Below are 18,909 nucleotides of genomic sequence, written 5' to 3' on the forward strand. Positions count from 1 at the left end.
ACCCTTGCTCTAGTTTCTTTTCTGATGACCTCATGTATGGACTCAGTAACCAGTGTAACGTAATGTCTCCTCTTTGTGGTAGCTTTTAGGTATCACTACTGACTATTACTTCCAGCAGAATCCTCATTTTCCATCCGCATGTATGAACGATTTTCTAAGACGTAATACCCAGCGTTCTGTGCGACATAAATGACGACGAAAAAGTTGAGACCAAAATTGTGTTCGAGATTTATTTACAGATTCAACGTCTTGAGCTGTAACAGAACTTTTAAAGAAAAAAAAATTAAAACACTTCTCTAATATAGAGCTGCTACATCGACATTAACAACAACATCGAATACTCTGCCAGAGAAAAGTCGTGCCTTCGTTTGTGACACTGTGACGGAAAAAAACTCGGCTAAAGATACTTTGTTTATCCTGAAGACATTTTTACAACCACGGAGCGGTCGTTACAGCGAGATAGAAGGTAGAATGTTCATCAGTATGGATCATGCACAGTCAATGATTAGTCCCAGAACATGAAGCTAGTACAGAGTGGATCTAAGAGGAGGTAAGTCTGAGATATTTCTCTTTGGGAAATGAAGAAACACTCAGAACCGTAAAATAACCCACAAAATACTAGTAGTACGCACATAAAAGGGCGTAATCTCAGTTAGGCAAACGGAAGGAAAACAAAACCAACAACAACAAAGAAACGGCGGCACCTCGTTACACGGTCTTCATCCGAGACTTAACATTTACACGAGACACAAGAGGAAAGCTGTCATTATGAAGCAGCATGGAGCAGGAGGGGGGGGGGGGGACTAAAAAAGGAAACAAGCGAAGCAGGGTAGTCAAAGTACATGTCACGAGCGGGTGCTGCTGTGTGTGAATGACGGGCTCTCAGAAACCCGACGGCGTCAGGACGTTCATGTCGCGCGGTTTGAGCTTGTGGGGCCGTGTCACCTGCTTCTTGCCATCTACGCTGGGAATCTCCATCTTGGGCGGAGCTTTGAAGGTGGAGGGGTCCTCGGCCAGCCGAACGGCCTGAGCCTTCATCACCTCCATGGGAGTCGGCTTCTGAGCGCCTTTATAGGACTGCAACGCAAAGCCTCCTGTGAGACACGGGGTAATGAAGAGAAGAAGGGTCAAAAAAAAAAAAAAAAAAAAAAAGAAGAAATAATCCAGAGGCTTGATGGGGATGGGGGGATGTGGGGTGTCAGTACTGTGCACCATCACAGAGCAGGACCGTGCCTTTGTAAACAACCCGAGAAAAATAAATGATAATCTGTGTGTGTAATGATGCATGAAGCTTTATCTAATCAAGCGAAAAATGGCTCTGCTGGTGAAATCAAGTTCTAAAACATTTTCAGTCAGGAATTTTTTTATGAATATAATCGCCACTAGTAGTGTATTTAAAAAGCAGAAATAAAACTCTACAAAGTCCTGAATGTCTATTTTCATATGAGCTTCATATTAACGACCGCTGTGGACTGAGACGTGATAAAGACATTCAGTACTGAACATGGACACAACAACAACATTCAGTACTGAACATGGACACAACAACATTCAGTACTGAACATGGACACAACAAAAACAGACACTTTGGCCTCTGGGCACAACAATAACTATACTACTACTACTAATAATAATACAAAATAAAATACAAACAAACAAACAAACAAACAAACAAACAAATAAATAAAAAATAATAAAATAAAAATAAATACAATCAGACTTAAGCACTATTCGGAAAGGACTAGTTTTACAGGGGGTCGTTAGAGAAATTTCAGTCTCATAGACGTACTTTGTGATTTTAATCCCGTCCGAATCTGCCATGTCTGTCTTTTTCTCACACGACCTGTGTAAAAATTCCAGAGCAAATTACCTACTGTTTTTCAGCACAATCGGCGCTTCTCTGAGAAATCTAATCCCGTCTGAATGCGAATGTCTGTGATTGCTGAAAATGTTTTTTTCCAAAAACGTCTGTTCTTGTCTGTTTTGGTCAACGTGAACTACCGTATTAACCCTAGTGCACCGGTATTCAAATCTCTGCTTTCTGCACACCAATAATGGATGTAAATGTGTTTGCTACCTTGCGAAGAAATAAAAAAATGAAATCAACAAGAAGAGCCAAATCACGTAAATTGTTAAGACTGGCTACTGTAATATCAGTATCAGGTAAGAGTACTTTCATTTCTATAGTCAATTACATAACGTGAAAATTATATAAAAACGTATTTATTCCAGTGGGTTTATAAGAAGTTCTATATAAAACCATATGATGACCATACAGCAATCCACGCATCCTGGACATGTGGTCTTGTGCAACGCCCACATGTAAAACACAGACACTCCTATCTCCGTAATAAACACAGAGATGTTAGTCCCGTCCGTATCCATACATGAAATGACAGAAGTCGGCTGAAAAAAATTCTAACTCTAACGTCGTTTGGAAAACTAGTCCCGTCCGAATAGGGCTTTAGATATCTTTAAAGGACGAATACAAAGATTTGCTCAAATTAAGACATTGAGAGCCATTTGTTAAGTATAAGACAATGCAGGATTTTAACTCAGGAGTACTGACATTCAATGCAGGGGTACTGACATTCCTGATAGCGAAGAGGATTAAACTGGAGGAGTGTGTGTGTGTGCCGTCTCGCCTCAGCAGTAACGCTGTGTACTCGTGACTCAAAGATCAGATTGTGGTTTAACTGCCAGAGAGCCATCGCTGGACTTTTCACAGTCGACAGCTCAGCTAGCTGAGCACAATGCATGAATTGTTTTCATCCTCGAGCGCAAGCTGCACTGGATAAAAGCTTCGGCCAAGTCGTAAATATAATTACTGCAAATCGGTGACATTTTAGGAATTTCCCCAGCAAACTTTCTGCACTGTGACTTGATGCATCTAGAATTGCTCTGAATTGCTTAAAAAAAGTTCCTGGTTTCCAAATTAGAAGAAAAAATAATAGATATTTTTCTCCGAGTTTCCTATTCAGCACAAAGCTAACCCAGAGTCTGTCTTAGTTTCTGTTAGGAGGGATTTTTCCAGCTCAGAGTCACAGCAGCAAATGGCAGAAATGTGCACAGTCACCAGGATGTAACTTTAGAACTTCTCAAAACTGGCTATGTGGTGGAACATGAGGATGAAATAATATTTATATTATGATGTTAGGCTCTGATTGACTCATTAGGACATGATTTGGAAGGACCAGTGTCCTTTCCCTCAGTCAGAGGTGATTTGTTCATGGATCTCACATAAAGGTTCTTTGAGTCTTCTGTAACCTCTAGTGCTACATACAAGTTGTCTAAATGTGTCCTCGTGTTCTGGGAGTTGTACCTGCTGTCCCGTGGTCTGTCCCTGGGTCGGTGATGGACTTGTGGACCTGAGGCCGGGGACCGAAAATGCTCCAGCGCTCCACAGGTCCCTCGCTGGATCCGAAATCCATGCTGGAGCTAGAGCTGGAACTGAGCTCTGAGCCTGTGAGGGAGGCCACTGAGCCCTGGCTGCTGAACCAGCTTCTGACATACACACACCCACACCATGACCACAGACAGATACACACACACACACACAGATACACACACACACACACACACAGATACACACACACACACACACACACACACACAGATACACACACACACACACACACAGATACACACACACACACACACACAGATACACACACACACACACACAGATACACACACACACACACACACAGATACACACACACACACACACACACAGATACACACACACACAGATACACACACACACACACACACACACAGATACACACACACACACACACACACAGACACACACACAGGGATACACACACACAGAGAGATACACACACAGAGAGATACACACACACACACAGATACACACACACACACACAGATACACACACACACACACACAGATACACACACAGATACACACACAGATACACACACACACAGATACACACACACACAGATACACACACACACAGATACACACACACACACAGATACACACACACACACAGATACACACACACACACACACAGATACACACACACACACACAGATACACACACACACAGATACACACACACACACACACAGATACACACACACACACACACAGATACACACACACACACACACACACACACAGATACACACACACACACACAGATACACACACACACACACAGATACACACACACACACACAGATACACACACACACACACACAGATACACACACACACACAGATACACACACACACACAGATACACACACACACACAGATACACACACAGATACACACACACACACAGATACACACACACAGATACACACACACACACAGATACACACACACACACACACAGATACACACACAGATACACACACACACACAGATACACACACACACAGATACACACACACACACACACACAGATACACACACAGATACACACACACACAGATACACACACACACACAGATACACACACACAGATACACACACACACAGATACACACAGATACACACCCACACACACAGATACACACACACACACACAGATACACACACACACACAGATACACACACACACACAGATACACACACACACACACACACAAACACAGATACACACACACACACACACACAGATACACACACACACACACACACAGATACACACACACACACACACACAGATACACACCCACACACACAGATACACACCCACACACACAGATACACACACACACACACAGATACACACACACACACACACACACAGATACACACACACACACACACACAGATACACACACACACACACACAGATACACACACACACACACACAGATACACACACACACAGATACACACACACACACACAGATACACACACACACACACAGATACACACACACACACAGAGATACACACACACACACAGAGATACACACACACACACAGAGATACACACTTAGCCGGAATATTTTCCACAAGTTAAATACATCATGACAGTGCTGACTGCGTACCGACGCTTCTGTTTGGGGGACGACTGAGGAGTTCCTGATGGTGTCGACTGAGCTGAGGATGACTGCTTCTCCTCTTTAAAGTCGGAATTATGCATGTGCAATTTCTACAAGAAATGACAATAAACACAGACGTGACGGACCGATCTAGAAAGCCAAACCTCCGGCTGGCTCTTATTTCGGACTTGTGGTAGAGACCGACCTGCATTGACTGAGTCATGCGGTAGTAGTGGCTCTCTTCAGCAGTCAGGCCTTTGTGAGGTGTGTAGCCCGTGTCGGTAAGCCCGGCTGTCTTCTCAAAACTCTGCATGCTTTCCTGGGTCTGCTCTGCAACACAGGCACAAATTCTCCCACCATATTCACCCAGCGTCTAGGCCACTCGAGTAAACAATGTTTTGAATATCATTTTCTGTCTTAAAAACACTCAGTGGTCTTACTGATGATGAGCGAATTCATGAGCACCGAAGAAGCTTTGGCTTTCACCACAGGAGCCGGAGGCTGGCTTGGCTCCAGTGCAGCGGTGTTCTTTATGCTGCTTTCAGATTCATCCTCCTTAAATCAAAGACATAAACATCAAAAGCTTTTAATTAAATCTAAAGAGCCATAAAAAAAAAAAAAAAAAAAATTAAATACAAGCACACACCCAAAACATGATCCACCCGTTAATCAAAAGACAATTTCATTTTAGAAGCATTGTGAAAGTTGGCAAAATCCCCACGTCTATAATTAGGCATCACTTTCATTCCAACAAACTATTTGCTAGTGGATGTTAATCCAGGTCATGAAGCTACATGGTCATTTCTACTCGTGAATTCGGTCAGTCACCTCAGCCAGACGGGAGAACTTCCTCTCAGGAATGACGGGCCTCCTCCACAGATTGGTGATGTTGATGTCGGTGGGTGGAGACATGGGTCGGTCCAGGTTGTCGTCGTAGTTCACAGCGCGACGAGACATCCCCGTGGGGATAGACATGCCTCCCAGGAGACCCTCGCTCACCCCAGAGCCTGCCTCTATGGCTGCAGCAATGACATCAACACCACTGATTACGGGTGACAATATCAGCATGGTCGATAAACGTCAGTAGAAAAGTGAACTGTCCTTGGGTAACAATATCTGGCAACCCTGAATTAGTTCTGTATATTTAACCACCGTTCTGTCCTCATGTATCTATCCTGACTCTGTCGTACAAGTCTCTGATTATCTTGAGACTGAACGACTGCAAATTGCTTCCTGGGTTCCAACCAAGTTCTCCCAAATCTCCCTGTTTCTTGTCCCACCGTTTCTCAAAGAACCAGGAGCCTCAGCACCCAAGTGGTGGAATGAACTTCCCTGACTCTCTGAACAGCTGAGTGACTGACGGTCTTCACACGAAGACAGAAAAGAGACAGACCTGACCTAACCTCATCATCAAGCACGTATCTTTAGAAAGGTTCATTTATACAGTTGACAAAATTTGTTGGTTTAAACCTTGGAACAAAAAAACAACAGCAAAAATGAGTCCACACTTACCTGGAATGTCACCAGGTCTGGACGCCATGGCCACTCAGGACAGATTGTGTGTTTGGCAGAAATGCGGAAAACAGTAGGAACCGACAGATATGACTCCTACCTGTCTGGTTACAGGAGATCATGGTAAATGTCAAAATGTGTGTAGAATGCCCAGCGAATCAGATTTAAACACTTTTAAACCTTTACTGACTTGATTGCAATCAGCAAACCTCCTTCAGGTAATCACTAATCAGCTGAATGCTTTGTAAAAAGCTTTGAGCTTCTTTAAATCTATAAAAAGACCTTCAACTCAGCCTCGCAGTCAGTACAGATTCATTTCATGGACAATATTTAAATGTGCACATAGTAATATTTTGCTTATTTAGAAGAACCAGAGCGCTTTTAATAAAAACAATCTCAGTAAAGTCTCAGAACAGCTTTGATAATATCAGGTTGTGATTTTCTTCACCCCTGGCTATGACCTGGTCACAGACCCTCGGTGTCCCTGGATCCCGTATCGTCTTAAATATAAAACAATATAAAAAAAGATTTTTTAATATAAATATAAAAAATGATTTCCAGCTTATCGGGTTTATCAGTACTGGGAATACTGACACTTGTATTAATACTGATTAGCAGTGACATCACAACTGCTGGGAAGACACCAGACAAAGTATACAGAGTATATTACAGTCACAGGAGCTTTTTTTTTTTTTTTTTTTTACGCTGTTATCCTGGATAGTTACAGCATCGTCCTGTAAAAACTGTATTCAGGACACAAATACACGAACAGTATAACTCTGAATGGGAAGACAGCCTATTGAGACAAGCACAAAAAAGCTCAAATGTTCAGTAAACTCTGTCCCAGAAATCACTGCTGAACGTTCACCCTGTCTTGGTGACAGGTGATCCTGTGTACAGCGACCGTCCGGGAAAACGTGGCCAAAGCACACTATGCTGGGGCAGAAAAAAAAAAAGGTTATTAGTGAATATTTACCAGTGCAGGGGGTTGAGGCCTTAGGCACTGCTGCTATAGGGCAGGATCCTGCTCAGTCACACATGCTGAAGGTCGCACGCTGAGCATTGTGGGATACCGAAAGAAGCTCAGGGAGAGAACTGTAAAAGAGACAAGTCAATAAAACTGCTCTGAATTGTATAGTGTGATGTTTAAAATAATTATTTATCTTACAAATACTCTACTACTATTACTAATAATAATAAAGTCAGAAAGGTTTTTTTGCACAGATATGGAAGCAGTGCAACCTGACTGACTGACAACACAACACGAATGTCTGCTTACACTCCCTGCACCTTCAGCTCACCAATTTAATGCCCTTCTCCAGTTACAACCGCACCCTTAGGTGCAGCTTAATGCTGCAAATAAGCGGCGATAGCATTTCAGTGTGGCACAATTGTGACACAGTGATGAAAGTGAAATGCAATGCAACGTGAAGGGGTGAAAGGACTTAGTTTGGTTTCAAATGCTGATTTCAGTCCTGTTTCCCAGATGGGTGAAATAAAAGACAACAGAATGCTGACTTAATCTTTTAATGCACCTTGGGTCCTTGGGTGCTACTTGTTTTTAACTCGATAGGTGCAACTAATCACATCTTAAAAAGACATCTTAAAAATGCTAGAGAAACAGCAGACAGAAGAAAGAGACCACAGCATATATGTGTTTACACACACACACACACACACACACACACACACACTTTGGGTGATTGGTCAAACTATAGCCAGGAGTGAGAGGGATTAGTTAAACTTCTTGTAGCATGAGCGGGACTGATCCAACTGCATGTATGAGTGGCAGAAGTAATTGAACTTCATGTAGGATTTGGTAGGATTGGTCCAAATTGTAAGAGTAAAATGTAAGATTGGAAGGGATTGGTCAAACTTCATTGAGGGAGTGGATGGGATTGGTCTAACATTTTGCATAAGTGGTGGGATTAGTCAACACACTTGCAGGATGGGCAGGCCTGACCAAACTTTACACGGGAGTTAGTGAGATTTTCAAACGTTGTGCAGGAGCTGGTGGGATTAGTCAAGATTCATGTAGGAGTTAGTGGGATTGGTCAAAAATTGTGAGGGAGGAGGGATCAGTCAAGATTCAAGCAGGAGTTGTTGGGATTGGTCAAACATTGTGCAGGAGCTGGTGGGATTAGTCTGGATTCATGCAGGAGTTCGTGGGATTGGTCAAACATTGTGAGGGGGGAGGGATTAGTCAAGATTCATGCAGGGGTTAGTGGGATTAGTCAGGATTCATGCAGGAGGATGTGGGATTGGTCAAACCTTGTGAGTAAGGAGGGATTAGTCAAGATTCTTGCAGACGTTAGTGGGATTAGTCAAGATTCATGCAGGAGTTAGTGGGATTAGTCAGGATTCATGCAGGGGTTAGTGGGATTAGTCAGGATTCATGCAGGAGGATGTGGGATTGGTCAAACTTTGTGAGTAAGGAGGGATTAGTCAAGATTCTTGCAGACGTTAGTGGGATTAGTCAAGATTCATGCAGGGGTTAGTGGGATTAGTCAGGATTCATGCAGGAGGATGTGGGATTGGTCAAGATTCATGCAGGAGTTAGTGGGATTAGTCAAGATTCATGCCAGGGTTAGTGGGATTAGTCAGGATTCATGCAGGAGGATGTGGGATTGGTCAAACTTTGTGAGTAAGGAAGGATTAGTCAAGATTCATGCAGGAGTTAGTGGGATTAGTCAGGATTCATGCAGGAGGATGTGGGATTGGTCAAGATTCATGCAGGAGTTAGTGGGATTAGTCAAGATTCATGCAGGAGGATGTGGGATTGGTCAGGATTCATGCAGGAGTTAGTGGGATTAGTCAAGATTCATGCAGGGGTTAGTGGGATTAGTCAGGATTCATGCAGGAGGATGTGGGATTGGTCAGGATTCATGCAGGAGTTAGTGGGATTAGTCAAGATTCATGCAGGAGGATGTGGGATTGGTCAAACATTGTGAGTAAGGAAGGATTAGTCAGGATTCATGCAGGGGTTAGTGGGATTAGTCAGGATTCATGCAGGAGGATGTGGGATTGGTCAGGATTCATGCAGGAGTTAGTGGGATTAGTCAAGATTCATGCAGGAGGATGTGGGATTGGTCAAACATTGTGAGTAAGGAAGGATTAGTCAGGATTCATGCAGGAGTTAGTGGGATTAGTCAGGATTCATGCAGGAGGATGTGGGATTGGTCAAGATTCATGCAGGAGTTAGTGGGATTAGTCAGGATTCATGCAGGAGGATGTGGGATTGGTCAAACATTGTGAGGGAGGAGGGATTAGTCAAACAAAAGGACAAAGCATTACAAACATGTAAAATGTAAAATAGTATGTCATTTACTGGACAATCCGTAACTAGACAAATGGTAATAAAAAGTCAAACAGACACTAAAATATATATCTGTACATTACAGACATATAATAGACAATTGGCTAAAACGAACAGAGTAAATCTGATATGTGCAGATAATAACGCATGAAATGCCCTTTAAATAACCTTCATGGTCTCGAAGTGTAATGACGACGACTTAAATAGTTAGATTTAATTCTAACAGTTTTGATATCCGTTATTGTGCGGTGGTGTTTAGTGAAGCGGAGACTGTTAGCTAACGCTAACGATACACTGATAATGTGATGTAATGCTATCAGACGTGTTCGTGCTGAAATATTAGTACAAAACACGACGATTACAGCGATAATAATAAACAAAAAAAAACGAACTTAACCCAGTAAACACGTGAATCATGCGATATGACGTGTTTTGTTTAGAACCCACAAGCACAATAACAGTAAAATATTGCACTAATTTACCTGACAAGGTGTTTCAGGAGCTAAACTACCCCCAAGCCGGAAGCTAACAATTCAAAACATTTAGCGAGAACAAAGTAAACCGAACTAATTGAACACTTAAACAAGGCATTTGTTCAGCATCGCGTTTTATCTCAGCCATAACTTCCCGTTAGCTGTGTGTGTGTGATTGAAAACACAGACCGGTATGGAGTGGTTCTTTAACTCTCGCTAAATCTCGCGATAATTCAGGCTGCCGCTGAGTCTGTTGTAGTTCTGTAACCTGCCACAGGAGGCAGTAAGTGACTGTTGCATGCGTCCTGTCAGACAACACGGCTGTACTTCTGCTGTACTCACGGTGGCAACAGTACAAAATAAATAGTACATAATTCTGTCTGAAGCAAGTGTCCTACACAAAAAAACACACATATGAATACAAATGACGTAGTGCCAGGTTTTTTGCAGCAATTATTAACATTTAAACATTTTAACATTAACAATTAAATAACATTATTTCACTACTTATCAAATTACTTTGCTTATTGTTACACTATCTATCTATCTATCTATCTATCTATCTATCTATCTATCTATCTATCTATCTATCTGTCTGTCTGTCTGTCTGTCTGTCTGTCTATCTATCTATCTATCTATCTATTATTTAAATCTATTGTGATTAGATTTTGTTTATTTGGAACATGATAATCAGTGATTGGTCATTGGGAACAATGGTGGCCAGTGATTGGACTTTGGGACCAGTGGTGATCAGTGATTGGTCATTTGGGAACAATAATAATATGTGTTTGTCCATTTGGAACAATGGTGATCAGTAGTTGGGTGTTGTGAACAATGGTGATCAGTGATTGGCCTTTGGGACCAGTTGTGATCAGTGATTAGTCATTGAGAATAATTGTGAGCAGTGATTAGTCATTAAAACAATGGTGATTAGTGTTTGTCCATTTGGAACAATGGTGATCTATGTTTGGTCATTTGGAACATGATAATCAGTGATTGTTCATTGGGAACAATGGTGGTCAGTGATTGGACTTTGGGACCAGTGATGATCAGTGATTAGTCATTGGGAATAATTGTGAGCAGTGATTAATCATTAAAGCAATGGTGATTAGTGTTTGTCCATTTGGAACAATGGTGATCAGTAGTTGGGTGTTGTGAACAATGATCAGTGATTGGCCTTTGGGACCAGTGGTGATCAGTGATTAGTCATTAGGAATAATTGTGAGCAGTGATTAGTCATTAAAACAATGGTGATTAGTGTTTGTCCATTTGGAACAATGGTGATCAGTAGTTGGTTGTTGTGAACAAGGGTGATCAGTGATTGGCCTATGGGACCAGTGGTGATAAGTGATTGGATGTTGGGAATAATGGTGAGAAGTGATTCATCATTAAAAACAATGGTGATAAGTGTTTGTCCATTTGGAAAAATGGTGATCAGTGATTGGTTGTTGTGAACATTGGCTCCAGAACTGCATCATAGTCACTATCTTCTTTTAAGTCACAATGTATGTAAACACTGAATCACTGGTACTAGTGACCATAACAACTGCAAGGCAAGTAGAAAACACTTATTGGTTCATTTGTTCAAGGCACTGGAAATTATTTGTTGGCAAAGATTACCAGATTTACCAGTACAGCATGTGTTTGGTCAGCTGGTAGCTTGTCAGACCAAACTGGATATATTAAGCAGGGTTAAACCACGATAGAATTCCTGATAACCATCACAGAAATATTTCTTGTGTGTATCTACTATTCTGGTCAGGGTTGCGGATCCTGGTGGATATTCTGGTGGATCCAGAGCCAGGGACACTGGGTGTGAGGGCGGAATAAACCCTGATGGGTCACGAGAAAGTTTAGTGTAGCCAGTTTTCCTACCAGCATGTTTCTGATAGGTGAGAGGAAACAGTGGAACCCTGAAAGAACCCACACAAACAGAACAACATGCAAAACTCACAGCACAGACAGTAACCTGAGCTCCGCATCTACATGCTGTGCACTTTCACTAATGCACAATTTCTCATTCAGTATGATTAGCAGCAATAAACAATAGCTTTGATTTTCACTTAGGATATTCAAGTAAGGTTTGCTAATTTACACAAATGTAACATGAAATAAACATAATTATTGAAAAGGAAATAATAACAGTCCAAAAACTAAGACATAAAACACCTTTTTATTTAAAAAGTGAAAAAATGAACAGAGACAATTTCAAAGACGTACAAAGAACATTTTATACTTTGCCATTTGTTGTTTTTATTAAAAGAAGTGGCATTCATAATAATAATTATAATAATTATAATAATAATAATAATAATAATAATAATAATAATAATAATAATAATAATTTACAGCATTTGGAACGCATAAATAGAAAATCATTTATCAGTTACAAAATCCATGCAACAATTTTTTTCTCTGATTCATAATTTAACAGTTAAATTACCTACAATTACTGGAACGCTTAATCAGTTTTGGAACCTTGTTTTTTTTTCCCAAGGGTTTATGTGCAAGAACAGTCATATTAGGATAACAGTACAGCGCTTAATTGGATTTTTCTTTTTTAATTGGCTTTTCTTGATGTAAATGCTTCGGATTCCAAAGGAGAATTGAAGGGCGAGGGGATGAATTAAAAGTGTGGTATATTTTCTGATATATTTTAACACACACGTGTCTTAGATATATCCCAGTGAGCACAATGGCATAAAAAAGGGTGAAAAAGACATTGCCTAAGGTTTATGGGACATAAAGATTTGGGGCAGTAATAAGTGAATAATTATATCCTTATAAGGACATAGGATAAAAGACTGTCGTGTTCATGATATCAGAATGAATTTCTGAATCAAATATCAGCGTGGGCCAATTATTAATGTTCACAAACATGTTACACAACTGCTGTATGCAGCAGATGGAAGGGAGTTATTGCTTGTGTGATACCACAAGCTTTGGGTTAGCATTAAATGAAATTATAACCCCTTTCATTTGGTTGTTGGGACTATTTCAGCAGTTGGATTTTTTTTGCCAAAATGGGCAAACTAGGCAAAATCGTATCTCTTTGGGAATATCTCGTAAATAAATCATAAATATGTTTATCCGCAGATTGTCTGTCTGATGTATGTATGGATCTTCCAGATACACAAGGGCGAATATGAAGCGGGTATAAAAACAGCATTTTTATATTAGTTCCCTGGTTCAGAATACATTAGTTGTCTCTAATCTCTCTGAAATATCTCGGGATGTCGTTTTTGTCACAGATACTGACGATGACGATGCTTTGCCTTAGCTGCCATTTACGCAAACAGGATACTCAAAAAATGCAATCATATAATAAACACACAGTGATAGCTTTTTGTGCATTGTCTTGACATTTTCTACCATCTAAAATGTAGGTACAGAGCATTCTATTGTAGTACTGCAGTTTGTCATTTTTTTTTTTTTTACATTTTCAAATCACCAAACAATTTTAATGTCTTCCAACAATCAATACAGTTATTGATCACAACTGGACATGACTGGACTGACACTGACCAGTTTAATCACTGACATTTAGCGTAACTCTACACTGTGGTGTGGCATTAACACGTCACCATCTATAGGGTCACTTTTGCTTAGTTTACACCTAAAAATGGTTAGGTATTTAAACCTGAAACTGTAAAGTCCCATCATTCTTCTAGCTGTGATACTGATAAATGTTCGATATGTTTGACAACGAATGGAGATAGAGCTAGCGTTAAATAGACAGGCGTTACTTCTCGGCGATGGCGGGCAGCATGCAGGCACGGATACGGGCTTCCCTCCATGCACTCCGGCACTCGGAGATCCAGTGCGACACGATTGTTTGTTTATCTATGCTCCGACTGCTTTTTGCCCTCCATCCACAATGGGCTCCGTCAACCTTGCCGCCGTCTAGCTTCTTTCTGCTGAGCGGCGAGCGCTGTGGCACAACAGGAGAGGGAACAGACTCTGGTAGACGCAAATCAGGGCAAGTGGTTTTGTTCCGGACGTCAAGACCAGGGCAAGGCACGCTGCGTGCCCTGCGAAGGGGAATACTGCCCCTTCCGGAGGAGGAAAAGGAAGCTTCTGCGTCTCTGTAGCCGTAGAGATACTCCAGGGGGTCGGTGGAAGTTGGGCAGTCCTGCTCTGAGCCTTGGGCTTGCTCTGGCACTGAGGAAGAAGGCCCCAGTGATTCCAGCTTGGGTGACTGATTTGTTGAGGTGTCAATGGGGCAGGTTAGGGGTTGCGCAAGCTGGCGCAAACGGTGCGGGCGCAAACATGGCTTTGGAGAGTCCAGTTTGCCGATGGACAGGATGTCACGGTCTGGCTCGTGCAAGGGGAAAGTAGGCCGAGCCAACTGGCAGATGGAGTGGAAGTAGTCCTGTGCACTGCTGTGCTGGCTGTTGGTCTGGTTCAGGTCATGCACGAGCTCCTCCGATCCCTCACGGATGGTTGGCAGGCCGCGCTTTGCCAGTAGTCTAGACCTGGGCCGCATAACTGTGTAAACAAACATGGATTAATTATTGTCTGTTCATTCATACTCTATTCCTTACTGTACTCTGTATATAGTTAAGTCACCATATTTACATACGTTCTTCATAAAGCATGAATGTACATATAGCTTCTTAGCCCAAGCATTAATTTAATTTCGTTCTTATTGGACAATTTGTTTCTTTTTTCTTAATCTTGCCCTCTCTTCACTGTAACTGCATGTAATCAATGCACATAATGTGAGACATCGGTTACGGGAAAATGTGCAAGCCCAGTCTCCATGGTAACTCCTCTTCCCATTACATCTCAGATTTCATTTCAACTGGAAAGCACAGACATGCACACGGCACACATATACACGTACACACGCGCACACACACTCACACAAATAAACACACTCAGACACATACTCTTAATAAATATAGCCCCAATGTTGATATTGAGATGCATACACTATTCAAAAGCTACCAGCTCTCCTACTCAACCTGAGCACAACCCCACCGTTTGGGTGAAAGAACAAAGTAAATAAACCAACGCCCCCTCCATCTCTCTCTCCCCACCCCTCCTAATGTTTACCATCTAATACTGCCAATTGCTTTCTCAGCTCCCGAGAACCAGAGGGCAAAAACAAGCCACAAAAAGCACACTTCTTTTTTTTTTCCCCCTCAGACGCCTCTTCGCATTGCACACCTGGCAGTGCCGGAGCAAGAGACTCCCTTGAACTTGTAGTCTTCTGCTGCGCATTTATTAAATTAGAATGCTGTCTGCTTCATTGTTGACTATCATCTATTAATAATCTAATTTTGCTTCCTCTCTCAGAACTAGAGCTAAATGCTGAGCCAGAGAAGCTGAGGTAAAAATTATGGAATATGGAGAATATAGAGATGCTCCTACCTTCTCTACGTCTCTGGTACCTCGGGGTCTCTAAGATTCTCCTCTGCCTCCTCGTCTCTCGTTGTTCTTCTTCACAGCTGCCACTGATCCCTGCCACAACCCAGCACTCAACTGCTGCTCCACGAGGAAAAACAGTGCTTTTCACCCCTCCTCACACTCCTTCTCTTTCTTCCCTACGTATACACTCCCCTGCACTCCCTCTCTCTCTTTCTCTCTCTCACTCACTCACTCACTCACTCACTTCTGGCTCGCTTCCTCCACCCTTCTTTGGCTTGGGCTAAAAATAGCACCACCGGTTCATTCCCGTCGCCGTAGCTGCGCACAATCATATGCAAAATGGATTCGGCTGATGTGAGGAGAGGAGAGTGTTGATAGAGGGAGGGACGAGAGACGAAGGACGAGGCGAGCCAGTAGGAGGATTAAGACGAGGTTGAGGCGTGAAGGAGAGAAGTATAAAAAAAAAAAGGCTTTGTCATTGTATTAAAAGATGAGGACTGAAATAATTTATGGCTTATAGTACACATCAGGGCTGAGTTTCATAAAAGAACAAAGACCATTGTTAAGATCATCATTAAATGCTCTCTCTGACCCTCCGGTTAAGAGCCTAAGATTTTAAGATCTTAACTCTGGGATGCTTTTGGGAAATTTACATTAGCTCACATTAGTCAGTGATCTGTCAGTGCTGTTTTTTTCCATCAGCGGTAAATAGAGACTTGTTACACCTAATTCACAGGATTATTGGATCATTTGTTTCCAGAATGAGATCAACATTCCTCCCAAGATCGTGTTTCTTATGTTGGTTCAAGCCATCAACACTTTTATACAGCTTCTAAGTGTAGTCTTTACCGGAAGCTGTCTTAAATCCTAAATTTTGGCTTTACCCACTGTCATTTTCATGAAGTAGACCTTGGAAAAGGGGTAGGGATCAAATTTGTATAATTTGACGCAGACAAGGTGGAGCAGTTGGAGTTTGGTATGTTTTTACTGACCAGACCTACTTAACGCAATCCGATCCCTGGCGGCCCATCTCTCTAATATTTCCAGCCTTTCCTCTGTGCGTTCAAATTAAATTCACAATTACAGCCGATCCATCATGTTAAGTACAAGAGTGCCTCGATGAGAAGGAAGGAGTTGGAAAGAAAGACAAATAGAGAGAAAGATAGAAAAGAATGGGTGGGGAGGAAAAGACGAGGGAAGGGAAGGGGTAGAGTGACTCCTAGAGCTGTCTAAGTAGGTCACATGCATGAGCCAGAAAGAATTGAGGAAAGCTTTACGGTTACAGTGATGCCGGATTGAGACCCGGTCGGTACGTAGACGTAGCTGGAAAGACAAAAGTAATTAAATGAGATATACAGTTAGGAATGAGGAATCAAAAAGGAATCAAGGAACTGAATTGGCATGTTTGGGAATCCCGTGCTAACTTTGGCCTTCACGGTAGAAGCGGAACTGTGTGTTTGGTTTCAACCACAAAACTTCGATTGGGTCCAAGTGTGCATGGTTTACCTGAAGAAAGCAGTGCTCAGGTTTAAATAATACAGACCGTGAAAAATAATACACCATCGACAACTAACGAGATTTACTACACTTGATACTACACTTGAGCTTAGCCTAAAGGCAGAGAAGTGATTAACAAGATTCACTTCCCAGAACATGTTCAGAGATTTATTACGCGTTTGGTTCCTTCATGCAAATCTGTCCGATTTTCACTTATGTAACGTAAATAAGAAAAAGTCTTGCAGTCTTGCATACTTGGTGAAGACACCAAACTATTCCAATACAAACACAAACACTATACTGTAAGTCCACCTAGTTTTGAGTAACATTGACCTTTCCATAATGCAAGTGTTTGTTCTTAGTTGTCTGAGCAACCTTCTTGGAACGTTATAAAGCAAACGTTTCAAAGTTTACAGCTTAGCATTCCGAGCATGTTGGAAACGATCAGAAATATTTTCAATGGTTTATTTTTATTTTATACCATTTTTTTTCGTCCGAGAAAACGAACCTTCAACATCGTTTGTTTTTTTTTATGTGTGATGTCACACACCTCCAGCCTCACTGACTTCACAACAAACTCGTACCAGTACGAGGTCATTCTGACCGCTCTGTGCTCCAGAAGTCACCTGGGGTTTGTTTTGATCCTGCTGAGAGCAAAATATGTTTTGAGGACGGATGTAAAGTGCACTTTTGCCTACAAAAAAAAAAACAAAAAAACAAGTCACCCTTGTTTTGGCCCCTTGGTCAGATTCCATACCACAGAGATGGCTGAGTGTCATGCACTTGCGAATTACTGGATCTCCGACCTCCATGGAAAAGATTCTCTACTCATGTCAGTGTTGGTATTTTTTGAAATTTGAAGTAAAATAGAGATGGCACAATTTCTGATATGGCACACTGAAGCTTTGGAATCTTCTCAGACACAATTAAAATAATTTTTTAGACACTTTTATAGACAATGTACAGTAGCCAATCTTACCTATTGCACCTTTAACCGCATTTGTCAAAACAGGGCACTCAGGCTATGGGTGAAAACAATCGAGAGAGCTTACATCTGACCCAGTTATGCCTTTATGTGTTGTTATGTATCACAGGGAGTTTTCGCTGTGTTAGTTCAGGACGTGTTGGTGGATACGGGTTGATTCTGTAAACAGGGAAAGAAGCTATTACAGTGAAAACACCCATACAGAAATTCTTCTAGATTCTACTAGACAGTTCTGTGTCAGAAGTCCAGGAATATCTGAAATTGAATAAGCCAGTTTCTTGTATATTTTTATCAGTTCCTCATACAAAGGAAATGTTTGTAAGAGTCCACAGTGATTACATGCCAGGTGTGTGACTAGATTGGCACAAGAAAAGCAAACATACGGCGTACGACTTTAAACAAGGGAAATTCAGGTTGATGATTAATGACTTGGCACCCACACACATACACACACAAACACACACACACACACATACACACACCCACACACACACACACATACACACACAAACACACACACCCCCACACACACACACACAAACACACAGTGCTGGCAGCCTATATACAGACTAGCAACCATTACTCACCTTGTTTTCATCAATATGTCATGTTGTCCTTCACATCGCCTTCACTTTATGGCTACAGAAATGATAACAGAACGACTTTAATTATGGCCATTGCACCAGGGAGTGGACCAAAGCAAACAGCTCGGGAAATC

The 18,909-nt window shown here is 41.7% G+C and overlaps 2 protein-coding genes across 5 annotated transcripts; both read right to left on the bottom strand.

Annotated features, from left to right (window-relative positions):
- Positions 1 to 204: 204 nt before the first annotated feature.
- Positions 205 to 10,515, bottom strand: kiaa1191 (KIAA1191 ortholog). 4 transcript variants are annotated; one of them, XM_060891220.1, is made up of 9 exons: positions 10,346 to 10,515; positions 7,524 to 7,642; positions 6,548 to 6,647; positions 5,864 to 6,054; positions 5,476 to 5,590; positions 5,241 to 5,365; positions 5,042 to 5,145; positions 3,323 to 3,504; positions 205 to 1,094 (listed from the first exon to the last, which is right to left on the bottom strand). In XM_060891220.1, exons 3-9 carry the CDS (start codon positions 6,573 to 6,575, stop codon positions 883 to 885), a joined length of 957 nt encoding a protein of 318 aa, XP_060747203.1. In that variant the 5' UTR covers positions 6,576 to 6,647; positions 7,524 to 7,642; positions 10,346 to 10,515; the 3' UTR covers positions 205 to 882. The 4 variants fall into 4 exon arrangements, with proteins under 4 accessions (XP_060747203.1, XP_060747205.1, XP_060747202.1 ...); XM_060891222.1 differs by having other exon boundaries at positions 3,323 to 3,501; positions 6,548 to 6,651; XM_060891219.1 differs by having other exon boundaries at positions 6,548 to 6,651.
- Positions 10,516 to 13,751: 3,236 nt separating this feature from the next.
- Positions 13,752 to 16,050, bottom strand: si:dkeyp-72g9.4 (protein DEPP1). Its single transcript, XM_060891193.1, has 2 exons — positions 15,713 to 16,050; positions 13,752 to 14,824 (listed from the first exon to the last, which is right to left on the bottom strand). Exon 2 carries the CDS (start codon positions 14,820 to 14,822, stop codon positions 14,079 to 14,081), a length of 744 nt encoding a protein of 247 aa, XP_060747176.1. The 5' UTR covers positions 14,823 to 14,824; positions 15,713 to 16,050; the 3' UTR covers positions 13,752 to 14,078.
- Between the last annotated feature and the right edge of the window lie 2,859 nt (positions 16,051 to 18,909).

Source organism: Tachysurus vachellii, chromosome 17 (genome assembly GCF_030014155.1).
Source record: "Tachysurus vachellii isolate PV-2020 chromosome 17, HZAU_Pvac_v1, whole genome shotgun sequence".
Lineage (NCBI taxonomy): Eukaryota > Metazoa > Chordata > Actinopteri > Siluriformes > Bagridae > Tachysurus > Tachysurus vachellii.